General features: G+C 37.1%; 1 protein-coding gene across 2 annotated transcripts in view; it reads right to left on the bottom strand.

Moving 5' to 3' along the window:
• LOC138700892 (uncharacterized) overlaps positions 1 to 9,449 on the bottom strand; it is a 42,476-nt gene extending 33,027 nt beyond the window's left edge. Inside the window, exons 1-2 of one of the 2 annotated variants that reach the window (XM_069827289.1) lie at positions 9,291 to 9,449; positions 768 to 7,451 (exon numbers count right to left, since the gene is read on the bottom strand). In XM_069827289.1, the coding sequence (XP_069683390.1) occupies positions 7,116 to 7,451; positions 9,291 to 9,350 (396 nt within the window). In that variant the 5' untranslated portion in view covers positions 9,351 to 9,449 and the 3' untranslated portion in view covers positions 768 to 7,115. Of the gene's footprint in view, positions 1 to 767; positions 7,452 to 9,290 lie in introns of those variants that run through there. The other variant, XM_069827288.1, reaches the window with a different exon arrangement.
• Between the last annotated feature and the right edge of the window lie 5,459 nt (positions 9,450 to 14,908).

The raw sequence follows: 14,908 nt of genomic DNA, 5'->3' as shown, positions 1-14,908 counted from the left end.
ACTTGGTTCTGCGATTGATTACGGGAATAACAAGTGAACATAAACAAATCTAGACAGATCTGAAAGTAAATATACGCTACATAGCATTACAAAGATATATTTTACGTACCTTTCGTTATGTGTAAAAGAATTATCATAGAATTATTAGTGGGTTTGAGTTTCCTCCAGGATCCGTACAATTACAATGTACAACAACTCACATCTTCAGTGTGGTTATTGGCGCCATACTCTTTACGAATCCCATTAGTTAATTCCTTGAAAGAATTGTCAAGCCTTTGATCGATTAGATTACAACATTTCCTTATTTACTTTGAAAGCAATCAAAGACTTCCAGTAGTGTAGGCGCGGTTGCAGAAATGCAGATCAAATCAGCCCTTGATCACCAATTTGATTGTTCTTGCGTTGCACGGAAGTGAATCTCCAATCGATTTGTCTCGATTGTTAAGTGAATCGCTGAATTTGACGAACATTTGTTCGTGTAGGAGCAGTTTAATGTTGCTAAAGAGGTTTCCAGAAGGCGGTGATTGTAAGGTTTTGTGGTTTCCATAGTAACAATTTGTTGTCCAAGTTTTCGTTTCCATAATGTAAAAAAAAAAAAATGCGGGGATCTCTGGACGTGTGGTCAACACAGCGCAGAGTCTATAATTACTTTGTTTCTGCTATTTTATTTCCAAATATTCCTTGACACACAAAATACCAGGACGAAATGCTCTTACTCTAGACTAGAGCAATGACGACAGTATTTGACTAGAAATCTGGAAACTCACCAGCTCCACCACTTTAAGCAGAAAGTTTCGTGACTTGATGTTGCCCAGTTTCACCATCCCAGCTGTTAAATACACTAGGCAGTCGGTACGTCGTCGCCAAAAAGAGAACGTTCACTACGATCCCTCTAAGCCCAGAGCTGCAATCGCCGTATTATCGGCCGATACTGTTGCCATGGTAACCTCACCTCAAGAAGGATTATCCATCTGATAACAGCTTAACAGATAACTGACATGTTGCAAGAAAAATTTAATGACTAAGAAAGCAATCAACTCGCCCACAAGATTTATATCGTCATCAGACCCAGGAAATGCCAGGAATTGGAGCAATCTATTGCTTGTTTGCTGCCGACATTTATTTATCGCAATTATGAACCACGTCAACTGGCATAGCAGAGATAACTAAAGAATTTGCTTCCTCATTGTTGGTAGACTTTGACCGAGTACATAATCCAGGTATCGAAATAAGTGCAGCAGAACCATCTGATAACATGTCATGTTCTTAGACTGAAATATTACAATTTATTAATTTATTTTATATTAGCCGTACCCGTGCGCTCCGCTGCAGCCGTTAGAAATAAATATAAAGTAATTACGTAATTAAAATAGGACATTTGATCCAGGGAACATTCGTGTTTGATAGAAGGATAAATCGTTTAATATGTTACTTAATTTAAATTGTATTTAAAAAAATAAAATACGATCATTTTGATCAAGAGACACTCATTTGGTGCAATGACAATTCCTTTAACATGTTTCTTAATTGTTATTACATGCAACCATAGTTTAATGAAGATTGACATCATTTAGTTTTAATGTGTAAACTTTATACTTGCTATATGTTTCCATTGAATTATGGTAATAACTTAATTTTAATCTTTGTTTTCTACGTCTTCAGTAAATGGCGCTTGGCCCACTATGGTTCTGAAACCTTCAAATAACTTAAATAGTGATACAGCATTTATAGTGATATGTAATTATATTTCTTTCTTTCGAAAATGTAAGAATTCACGATCTCCTATGTACCATTGCCATGGAATGAATAAATGTGTTTTTTCTTCCTACTCAAAAATTTTATATTTTGCACATAGGAGTTACTGCAGGAACAACAACGCTATAATCTGAGGCGGCGGCGAAAATGTATTGTATTGTTATTTTAAAAGTTTTCCATATCCTTAAATATCAGCCCTATGAAAATGTTGCATAGAATAAAACTTATCGGAAATCATTTTTAAAGAAACTTTTGTTATGTAACATTTTTCACAAAAATCAATAATAAGCGAGATATTTCTATTTATTTAATTCAGGCCCCCTTATAACCCCCCTTTTAAATACTGTATTTTGAATGCCATATAGCCTAAAAACTAAGTTACAACGAACTTAATTTATATTCCAATTTTCATCGAAATCCGTTCATCCATTATCGCGTGAAAAGATAACAAACATACATCCAGACAGACAGACATACAAACAAAAATTTCAAAAAAGCGATTTTCGGTTTCAGGATGGTTAATTATACATGTTAACACTAATTATTTTTGGAAAATCGAAAATTACCAGAAAAATTTTGGCTACAGATTTATTAATTTATTATTAGTATAGATGAAACAAGCAATGTAACTACTTTACGTTAAATCTTACAACTTCCGAAAAGAGGGTACCTGGGGTGACCTATTCTACTCACACTACGATATAAATGTCTCAAATCCAGCTTCGAACCTTGCCCTTTAATTTAGTGAACGTAGTCACTATACGAATTTCCTGTATAACAGAATTTTGTGTCATCACCTCTATATTTAAGGAGATCTTTCGCACGAAAAACTTACAAAAAATTATTGAACACCAATCTCCTTTACATATTTAATTATGCTCTCCATTTATCTCCTTTTATTGAAACCACTTTTACCTTGTCTTCAATGACAGCCTGTAAATGAAGGAGGTTGTTTTTCAATACACACTGCATGAATTTCTGTGTAACTTTCTCGTATTGTAGCGGCTAGGACCCTCCTTTAAGAAGTGACTCACACATTTGTAGGGAAGGAACTTACATTTAATAACATAGAGAACTAAATAACAGAAAATATTTATTTATTTACATAATAAAATAATTTCTAGGTCAATTCAAATGTGGAAAGTGATTTCTTGTATAATCCTTAGTCAGAAGATTTTCAAGTTCTGTACAGAAAAAAATATATATATACATGACACTAACATATATACCGGGTGTCCCGGAAGACCGCGCATTTAATTTAAGGGACGACAGAAGAGACTAAAACAACTTTAGGGTCGTAGTTGCACCGTTATACCGCTAGACGGCGTTAGAGAGTTCCACCTCGTCTCAACAGCGAAAACCGCATGCATCTTCTACAGGATACCGTCCCCCATCTACTGGAGAAGGTTCCCTTGTCGGTAAGGCAACGCAACATGATGACCACCCAGAACATTTCACACATAATGCTCGTGCTTTTCTGGACAATGTCTTTCCAGACAGGTGGATTGGCCGTGGCGGACCTGTTGCTTGGCCAACAAGACCTCCCGATCTCACACCGGCCTGGATGTTTTGTGGGGACAGATGAGTATGTTAGTGTACGCCACTCCTGTGAATGATGAGGACCTACGAAATAGGATTTCTGCAGCAGCGGACTCGATATGTGAAATCCCTGGGATCTTTGAAAGAGTCTATCAAGCGATGTTCGTCGATGTGTTCAGAGTTCAAGTGTGCTCACTTTGAACACCTTCTCTAACTATGCACAGAGTGGCAGACAACAGCTATACGGTGACGTGCTTTATGTGATTCAGAGTTTCCAACTCTAACGCCGTCTAGCGGGCTAAGGGGCGACGTCTACCCTATGTTGTCTGACAAAAAATGTTAGTTTTGGCATCTTCTAACATCCCTTAAATTGTTGGGTCGGGGTAATTTGGGCACAGTGAGGTAATTTGAGTATGTTATAATCGACTGAATAAAACTTTACCTAATCTCCAAACACATACCAATGTAATATATTGTCTATTTTACAATTTTTTGTCATGGAATGTTAAAAATTGTGTTGATCACGGTGATACTGCCTGGTAAAACAAACTGATTTTCGTTCAGCAGTGTGTGAAATGACCCATCAGATTCAAAGCAATATCGTTGGGAACCAACACAAGGTTAGAATACGTTTTATCATTAATAGTTTGTTAGTAATTTACAAACGTGGGGTAATTGGGTCAACTAACCTAGTTTTCGTTCCAGATCATGCCACGTACACAAATTATGGATTGATGAAAAACAAATATATATTCCAAGTGTTTTCTGTCCCTCATTTTAATGGGAGATATTTTAAGTTTACAAAAATGCCTTATCAACAACTTAAGTATAGGTTGAATTCTTTTTTTATCTCGTTAGGTCTAACTAAAATTTTTAAATGTCCACCTAACCTCTACCTTCTGTTCTAGGATACACATACTAACCTATGGTTGGGATAATTTCATTTTATAAGAATTTTAAATCATGTTTTTCTACAATAATACACATTATAGACTACCCAAACTTTCCCATCCATAAACGTAGGGCTGTTGTTATAAGAAGAGACCAACATATTTGAAAATGCAATAGAATCATTCTAAAAGATCACAGTGCTAATATATAAAAACTGACTGGAAAGTTTTATCGTGGTAACAGGCTATGGCCTCTAAACTAAAAAAAAAAGTTTTTTTTTACCCAAATTACCTCAACCCACCCTTCAATGCCTGGACTTTTGGAGCACTTTCTATACATATATAACCTAATTCATTAGGGGAGAGTTGGGTAGTATCGGACAGTGCGTTTCTTTCATCTACCACCACATGGTAATACCTGAATGACATGGTTACGTTTCTCTATGCGACATCACAGAAACGTAACCATGTCAATAAGGTACTATCATCGTGTGGTAGAAGAAAGAAACTCATTGTCCGATATTACCCGATGTCCGATACTACCCGACTCTCCCCTAAAAATGTACAAGATCATGATATTCTGATATATGTGCAGTAAAGTATGGTCCACTCGAACAGTTGTATTTTCACTTTTCTTGTATATCATGGTTCACAATTGTCATCTCTGATGCAAAGCCTCGTAAAACGAACGGTTCAGTTTTCCATTTCTGTGTTGCGGTCCTCTTTCCTGAGAGAATACAGCTTTCCAATATGGCAGACTGAAAACCACCACATTCCTTTGGAACACTTGATCACGCGTAGGGTAATTTTAATATGTTAATTTGAACAAATGAAGTTCAAGAAAGGAACTGTCCTGAAAAGCACACTTTTATCAGGACTGTCTTGCTGAGGGCACCACTGACGTCATTTGACTGTTTCCACGTAAACTAACAGGCACTTCCAAATCTGCACTGATACGAATGGCATCAATAAGAGGGAAAAGGGAGAGGGCAATTTGTGTCCCCCCCCCCCGAGTTTAAGATTTCAGATAGACTAATTTTTACCACAAGAAACAAATTTCATGCAGCAAAGCAACATTGTCATTCGGTTTAAATCCTTTTTTTTTTTTTTTTTTTTTTTTTTTTTTTTTTTTTTTTTCCAATATATAGTGAAGTCCCGATCACATATACTGTATAATAGATTGCTCAGCCTATAGGCTTTGACGGCAACAACTTTCACCAATTAATTTCACTATGCTGCCATCTAGCTGCTGCAAAAGAAGTCACGTATAACTCTCATTTGAATTGCATGGAGAAACTTTACTTCCATCTAGCGGTCGTTTCGAATCGACGGTGGGTATCCTGGTGGTTCTTCTCTTCCACATGGGGTAGCTTATTTAAAACCAATTTTAATCTACTTTATTTATTACAGAAATAAAATAATTAAAATATGTCTTCATAAACCTATTGATTTTCCATCTCAAAAAGTGTTTTTTAGACTTTCTTCTTCTTCTTCAGATTGTAGGATAAATCCTGTCTTTTTCAACGTTGCCTTATTCTTATGGTGACCAGCTTTCTCTCCAACGTTTTGGAGGACGTCCCAAAGGTCTTGGGGTGTCTAGTTTTCCTACCATTGCGATTTTTGGAAGCCGTTCGTGTGACATTCTTGAAACGTGATCTCTCCATCGTTTTCTTATTCTTTTAATCCATTTTGCCACGTCTTGTATTCCACATTTTCTTCTAATTTCTTCATTTGTTTGTCTGTCATGTATTGTGTATCCCGTAATATTCCTGAGCGTTCTCATCTCTGTTGTTGTTTTAGATTTTAATGTTCTTAAAGTCACACAAATGTATTATATTGCTGTCTATTAATAAAATTCATACATGAAAATCAAAATAATTTTGAATTGTATTCTCATAGTTATGAAACAAAAGGTATGCAAATTGTTAGAACCAAAATGGAACACTGCTAAAGTTTTTAATCACAGTAGTAATTCAGGCCCAAATATATATAACAAATTTATATTTAAATATCCTAATCTTGTCAATTCTAATAGTTCTAGTATTAAATTTAAAAAGTTATGTATGGATTTTATAAATAATGAAATATTGTAAATTTAAATTTATATATTTTTATTGTGTAGTAGACATAATACAACTGTACTATATACTTCTTAATTTAAATTCTGGAATCCTCCCCTGAGCACGAGTTCTACTCTTTCAGGGGTGAGCCAAAGTTTTATCTGTTTATATTACATTTTATGTCACAATTGAAGTGTCCACTGCAAGAATGATGGATGTCACTTTCTTGTCGAAAATGAACCAAGACTGTCAATGCATAGCTTAAGACATATAGAATGTACATAGAGAGTTATATGGCATTAACACTGATAGTCATTGTCCAGTAATGATCGGAAAATCACAGTTAAGCTTTGAGCGCTAAGCGTTTCAAACTTTCAATTGCTTCTCCTGAGAAATGCATTCCAAATGACATCTATCATTCTTGCAGTGGAGTCTTCAATTATTAGCAAAAATATATGCATTTACATACGTTACCGTTTTTAACATTGCGATGGCCAATCTGTTAGATACATGATCTGGCGGTGAAGTCCACCACAGCTGTCAAGTTTACCCCAGTTTACGGTATGGAAAACAGTTCATTTCAGAGGAAGTATGGAGGGAGTAATATCACGCCATATATGCCTACTACCCTACAAGGTCTTGTCCAAAAAATCTTGCCCCCGTCCCAAGCAAGATCTGAAATGACGTCCCTCGAGTTTTTCGAAGATGCACACAGATTGAAGAAATCACAAGGCTGGAGAATTAAGTTCACAAAAAATACGTATTTGTTTTTAAATTGAAACAGGAAAGCACGCATAAATGAGAGGAAGAACCACCCATGTGACAGATGACTTGAGTTGATACTGACGCCTTCTCCCGACGCAACCCGCAATCAGCGAATGAAGTTGAGGATGAAGTCCACTATGTAGACGACGCCGTTGAAGAGGGCCAAGACGCCGGCACCCACCACCCTGTCGGGGATAATAGGTGATTGCGAGTCCCAGATCTCGATCATGATGGCGCCGGCAGCGATGGAGAGCACCGCCAAGACTCCAGCCACCATCATGTGCAGGACCTTATCGACGGGCGTGCCCAGGAACTCCCCGGCGATCAGCACCGCGGCCAGCAAGATGGAGCTCACCAGGGTACCGTCCACCACGGCGATCTTCTCCATCGTGTCGCCCACTAAGGCATCGGACGAGAGACCTACGCTGATGATGGCCAACAGCTGCAAGCACGCCGAATTGAACTCAGTCCCTCCTCACATCCAATACGGGCAATGAATTCGTCAGTAAAGTTCAAATTTATTCAGAAGCCCTTCATTTGACTTGGGGGTGCGTACAGTCTTAGAGAAAATTTAGTCGCACAGATACTTTACACGTCCCAGAAAGGAGGCAGTGCGCATGATCAGATCTGGTTCACAAGATGATGATTAGTACTTACTGGCTTTTAAGGAACCCGGAGGTTCATTGCCGCCCTCACATAAGCCCGCCATCGGTCCCTATCCTGTGCAAGATTAATCCATTCTCTATCATCATATCCCACCTCCCTCAAATCCATTTTAATATTATCTTTCCATCTACATCTCAGCCTCCCTAAAGGTCTTTTTCCCTCCCGCCTCCCAACTAACACTCTATATGCATTTCTGGATTTGTCCATACGTGCTACATGCCCTGCTCATCTCAAACGTCTGGATTTAATGTTCCTAATTATGTCAGGTGAAGAATACAATGCGTGCAGTTCTGCGTTGTGTAACTTTCTCCATTCTCCTGTAACTTCATCCCTCTTAGCCCCAAATATTTTTCTAAGCACCTTATTCTCAAACAGCCTTAACCTATGTTCCTCTCTCACAGTGAGAATCCAAGTTTCACAACCATAAAGAACAACCGGTAATATAACTGTTTTATAAATTCTAACTTTCCGATTTTTTGACAGCAGACTGGATGATAAAAGCTTTTCAACCGAATAATAAGAGGCATTTCCCATATTTATTCTGTGTTTAATTTCCTCCCGAGTGTCATTTATATTTGTTACTATTGCTCCAAGATATTTCAACTTCTCCATCTCTTCGAAAGATAAATCTCCAATTTTTATAGTTCCATTTCGTACAATATTCTGGTCACGAGACATAATCATATACTTTGTCTTTTCGGGATTTACTTCCAAACCTATCGCTTTACTTGCTTCAACTAGAATTTCCGCGTTTTCCCTAATTGTTTGTGGATTTTCTCCTAACATATTCACGTCATCCGCATAGACAAGAAGCTGATGTAACCCGTTCAACTCCAAACCCTCTCTGTTATCCTGAACTTTCCTAATGGCATATTCTAGAGCGAAGTTAAAAAGTAAAGGTGATAGTGCATCTCCTTGCTTTAGCCCACAGTGAATTGGAAACGCATCTGACAGAAACTGACCTATACGGACTCTGCTGTACATTCCACCGAGACACATTTTAATTAATCGAACTAGTTTCTTGGGAATACCAAATTCAATAAGAATATCATATAAAACGAATCCTTCAAAAAAGCCTTAAGTACCAATTAACTAGATAAAATTAAAATTATTGCTTTTCACCCATTGCACGTATTGTACTCACCTAACATAATTAGGAACATTAAATTCAGACGTTTGAGATGAGCAGGGCATGTAGCACGAATTCGTGAATCCAGAAATGCGTATAGAGTACAAGTTGGGAGGCCGGAGGGAATAAGACCTTTGGGGAGGCGGAGGCATAGATGGGAGGATAATATTAAAATGCATGTGAAGGAAGTGAGGTATGATGTTAGGGACTGAATTAATCTTACTTAGGATAGGGACCGAAGCGATGGCGGGCTTATGTGAGGGCGGCAATGAACCTCCGGGTTCCTTAAAAGCCAGTAAGTAAGTAAGTAATTGGTACTTAAGACTTTGAAGTGTGTTTCATGAGGCACGGTTTAGGTGACAGAGGTTGACTGATGTTGATCTGTTTGTACAGAAGGCGAGGTGATGTAGTAATGAATTTATCTGCCTTTTGCCTTGTGTAAATTAAAAACTAGAACTCTATAAACCTCGATCACAAGAAACTCACCAGCTCCAACAACTTCAGCAAAAAGTTGCGTGACTTGACGACTTCTCCCAGATTTACCATCGCTGCTGTTAAATGCACTTGACAGTCGATACACCGTCGGCGAAAAGAAAAGGCTCACTACGATGTCTCTAGACTCGGACCTGCAATCGCTTATTTTATCGGCCGATACGGTTGTCATGGCAACCTCACCTCAAGAAGGATTAGCCAGATAAGCCGGCATCTGATAACAACTGACGTGCTTTAAAAAGAAATGAATGACGAAGAAGCAATCAACGCGCCCATAAGATTTATATCACCATAAGACCCAGGATTTGGCGCAATCTATTGCACATGACATTCATCATAACTATGGAGTACGTCAGTTTGTGTTAACCGCAAAGCAAGGAGGTCTAATTCATTTCCCTCCCATCAAGATCGTTCAGAGGGGACATCTGTAACTCATCCTTACTATGTAATACGTCAACTCTGGGGTGATGAGAAGTCAACTTGCTTTCTCATTGTTCGCAGAATTTGACTGACTACGCATTCCAGGTTTCGAAATAAGTACAACAGTCTCGTATGCTGCAATTCTTGAAAAGTGTGCTGTTCAGGTAGCCCTATATTGTGCACCAGGTTAAAATGGGACAACAGGTTCTTAACAGAGTACATTCACATTGCGCGCACGTGAAATTTTTATTCCTGTCGCCATTGCCAACATTGCGCGCATGTAGATAATTTATATTTCCAGTTGATGCAATAACGAACAGCAAATTCATTTCACACTTTCCAAAAAGAGGGAAAAGACCATGGCTATTGAAGAAAAATAAAGAAGGTAAAGTTGCGAATTCTAAATAAGGCAGTAGACGCACGCAAAATAGCCGCATACTAGCCATACCAACATATAAGACATCATCGTATTCATCATCATACACAATCTCGCTCTCGCGCTTGTGGAATACCCTACCCAGTGACATCAGAGACTGTCGGAATTTAGTAGCGTTCAAAAGCAAACTTATTAAGCATTTTCTTACTGCGTAGAGTAGGTTTAATTTTTACTTAATCAATAAAAGAAATGCTTCTCTCTTCTTAGCTTTTACAATAAACTGTCTAGGTTTTATTAATCAGTTAATCTTTTAGTACTTTGATTTTTATTGTATTTGTAAATTTAATATTAATTGTAATTATAATTGTAATTGTATTCTTAAGATTGCAGTTGTAATCCCCTGGTAGAGGGGAAGAGAAGGACTGATGGCCTTATCTCTACCAGGTTAAATAAATGAATAAGTAAAAATAAAATAAAATAATAGAGCAAGTGAACAGCTTCAAATACTTGGGGTGTACTATAAGCTGTAACATGAGCTGCTGCCAGGAAGTCAAAAGGAGGATAGCAATGGCCAAGGAAGCTTTTAATAGAAAAAGGAGCATCTTCTGCGGACCTCTGGAAAAAGAACTAAGGAGAAGATTAGTGAATTGCTATGTGTGGACTGTAGCACTTTTTTCTTTAATTAATTTATTGTCGCTTTATCTTATGACAAAAGTCACATCGTGACACAAACTTATTTTAACAATAACATAACATTTAACAAGTTAATTCATTACAGTAAATATTACACAATTTTGTCAAATAATCCAGTTAATTAAGAGTGTGGTACTATACTTACTTACTTACAAATGGCTTTTAAAGAACCCGAAGGTTCATTGCCGCCCTCACATAAGCCCGCCATCGGTCCCTATCCTATGCAAGATTAATGCAGTTTCTACCATCATATCCCACCTCCCTCAAATCCATTTTAATATTATCCTCCCATCTACGTTTCGGCCTCCCCAAAGGTCTTTTTCCTTGCGGTCTCCCAACTAATACTCTATATGCATTTCTGGATTCGCCCATACGTGCTACATGCCCTGCCCATCTCAAACGTCTGGATTTAATGTTCCTAATTATGTCAGGTGAAGAATACAATGCGTGCAGTTCTGTGTTGTGTAACTTTCTCCATTCTCCTGTAACTTCATCCCTCTTAGCCCCAAATATTTTCCTAAGCACCTTATTCTCAAACACCCTTAACCTATGTTCCTCTCTCAAAGTGAGAGTCCAAGTTTCACAACCATACAGAACAACCGGTAATATAACTGTTTTATAAATTCTAACTTTCAGATTTTTTGACAGCAGACTAGATGATAAAAGCTTCTCAACCGAATAATAACACGCTTTTCCCATATTTATTCTGTGTTTAATTTCCTCCCGAGTGTCATTTATATTTGTTACTGTTGCTCCAAGATATTTGAATTTTTCCACCTCTTCGAAGGTTAAATCTCCAATTTTTATATTTCCATTTCGTACAATATTCTGGTCACGAGACATAATCATATACTTAGTCTTTTCGGGATTTACTTCCAAACCTATCTCTTTACTTGCTTCCAGTAAAATTTCCGCGTTTTCCCTAATCTTTTGTGGATTTTCTCCTAACATATTCACGTCATCCGCATAGACAAGCAGCTGATGCAACCCGTTCAATTCCAAACCCTGCCTGTTATCCTGGACTTTCCTAATGGCATATTCTACAGCAAAGTTAAAAAGTAAAGGTGATAGTGCATCTCCCTGCTTTAGCCCGCAGTGAATTCGAAAAGTATCAGATAGAAACTGACCTATACGGACTCTGCTGTAAGTTTCACTGAGACACATTTTAATTAATCGAACTAGAGTGTGGTACTATATGGGGAAAAAACATGGACATTGCAAAGAAGTGAAGAGAAGCGACTAGAATCATTTGAAATGTGGATATGGAGAAGAATGGGCCGTTGAATAAGAAGGTCTACTTACAATTAACATTCTCAACGTGACCAGAAATACTGTGTCTGTATTTTAGATGGCGACTGTTACCATTTTCTAAGAAATAAACTAATAAAAATTTAAGTTACTGACACACGTCATTACTGCTGCTACAGCCTGTTGCAATGCCTGCACCGCTTGCAGCATACGCTTTGAGGGAAAAACACTTCCTTGTGTAAGGCAAGAATATTTTGGTCCAGGGGAAATTTCTTTTTATAATGCAATTTATTCTGCACCGCGTACATACACTTTTCGTGTAAAGAGCAACCCCTAATTTAAGAGAAAGTGTTTTGGTCCAGGGGTAATTTAATTTTATAGGCCTAATGAAATTTACTTTGACTATTACACTTTTACTACGTCATACTACTTTTGACCAATGAAACGGTACGAAAGGACGTATTTCAACCAATCATGGCTGCTTATCGCACAATTTTATCGCGTTCCTAGCATTTGTTTAATTTTATCTCGTCCCTAGCATTTGTTAAATTTTATCGCGTCCCTAGCATTTGTTTAATTTTATCGCGTCCCTAGCATTTGTTTAATTTTATCGCGTCCCTAGCATTTGTTTAATTTTATCGCGTCCCTAGCATTTGTTTAATTTTATCGCGTCCCTAGCATTTGTTTAATTTTATCGCGTCCCTAGCACTTGTTTAATTTTATCGCGCTCCTAGCATTTATTTAATTTTATCGCGTCCCTAGCATTTGTTTAATTTTATCGCGTCCCTAGCATTTGTTTAATTTTATCTCGTCCCTAGCATTTGTTTAATTTTATCGCGCTCCTAGCATTTATTTAATTTTATCGCGCTCCTAGCATTTATTTAATTTTATCGCGTCCCTAGCATTTGCTTAATTTTATCGCGTCCCTAGCATTTGTTTAATTTTATCGCATTCCTAGCATTTGTTTAATTTTATCGCGTCCCTAGCATTTGTTTAATTTTATCGCGCTCCTAGAATTTATTTAATTTTATCGCATTCCTAGCATTTGCTTAATTTTATCGCGTCCCTAGCATTTGTTTAATTTTATCGCGTCCCTAGCATTTGTTTAATTTTATCGCGTCCCTAGCATTTGTTTAATTTTATCGCGCTCCTAGCATTTATTTAATTTTATCGCATTCCTAGCATTTGCTTAATTTTATCGCGTCCCTAGCATTTGTTTAATTTTATCGCATTCCTAGCATTTGTTTAATTTTATCGCGTCCCTAGCATTTGTTTAATTTTATCGCGCTCCTAGCATTTATTTAATTTTATCGCGTCCCTAGCATTTGCTTAATTTTATCGCGTCCCTAGCATTTGCTTAATTTTATCGCGTCCCTAGCATTTGTTTAATTTTATCGCATTCCTAGCATTTGCTTAATTTTATCGCGTCCCTAGCATTTGTTTAATTTTATCGCGCTCCTAGCATTTATTTAATTTTATCGCGTCCCTAGCATTTGCTTAATTTTATCGCGTCCCTAGCATTTGTTTAATTTTATCGCATTCCTAGCATTTGTTTAATTTTATCGCGTCCCTAGTATTTGTTTAATTTTATCGCGTCCCTAGCATTTGTTTAATTTTATCGCGTCCCTAGCATTTGTTTAATTTTATCGCGCTCCTAGCATTTATTTAATTTTATCGCGTCCCTAGCATTTGCTTAATTTTATCGCGTCCCTAGCATTTGTTTAATTTTATCGCGTCCCTAGCATTTGTTTAATTTTATCGCGTCCCTAGCATTTGTTTAATTTTATCGCGTCCCTAGCATTTCTTTCTTTGTTTGCCAACATTTCTAACTGCGCTGGTCTGGACGTCAAAAATATATATAAAATTACAAACCACTCCAGTCGATGCACAGCAGTTTCAAATATGACTCTCATTGGCATTCATGAACAAGAATTAATAAAGATCACTGGTCATAGCTATGCATCTTCCCTGAAACCCTATTTACAAATAAATGAAGAGCACCATTCGGAAATCCTGAATAAGTTGAGGAATACACCATGTAGGCCTACATCAACGAGTTCCACTTCTTTTACGCACACGTCCAATATAACATCAACTGAACCATCAACCACTAAAACATTCAAATTTGAAAATTGTACTTTCAATAATTATTCCTTTTAAAATTATTCATGTTTATTTTTTGTCATCGTCGTTAATCAAAACTTTTCTAACACTTGTGTATATTAGTTAGGTTATGTTATAGCTTCTGCTATATGATATTATGGATAGTCACGTATCAGAGATTGTTTAATACTAAGATTTATTGAAAATCATCTGTCAAGTGACGTTGATTACTGGGATCCGGATAATTGAAGTGGAATGCAACTGTTTTAATAAAAATGAAACTGAATCAACAAAGCCTTCTTGACTAGTAACACTGCCATCGTGATCTAGATCGAGAAGGCATTGCTAGTAATCGTCTACAGAGTTCAATGAATATTCCATAGTTGGCACAACTGATAGCAAGATAACAGCTAATCATAACACACTACCGCCATCTAGCATACATCTAGCGTAATATTTGTAATGTTGAGATGATACAATAATACATTTGAAGACAGTTGTATTTTCGTAAGTCAATCAATATTTTATTGTATTGGAGTACTTTGTTACTTCTAATCTTTATATACTTTCTTCTAATCGTGTAACAGTCAATTAAATCCCACTCGAGTTTTGATTTTCTCTAGATAAATCAAAACCTCTAGTGAGATTACTGTTGATAAAAAAAATGCTATTAGAGGATGCAATGGAGAGCATCTTAGAAATAATAGAAAGCAATTCCGAATTCCGCATACCGTCATTATTGTGATTTGCAATATTTCTTGGAATACAATGC

Source organism: Periplaneta americana, chromosome 6, assembly GCF_040183065.1.
Source record: "Periplaneta americana isolate PAMFEO1 chromosome 6, P.americana_PAMFEO1_priV1, whole genome shotgun sequence".
Taxonomy (NCBI): domain Eukaryota; kingdom Metazoa; phylum Arthropoda; class Insecta; order Blattodea; family Blattidae; genus Periplaneta; species Periplaneta americana.
The sequence above is the reverse complement of the archived record's forward strand: the minus strand, read 5'-3'. Positions and strand labels throughout refer to the sequence as shown.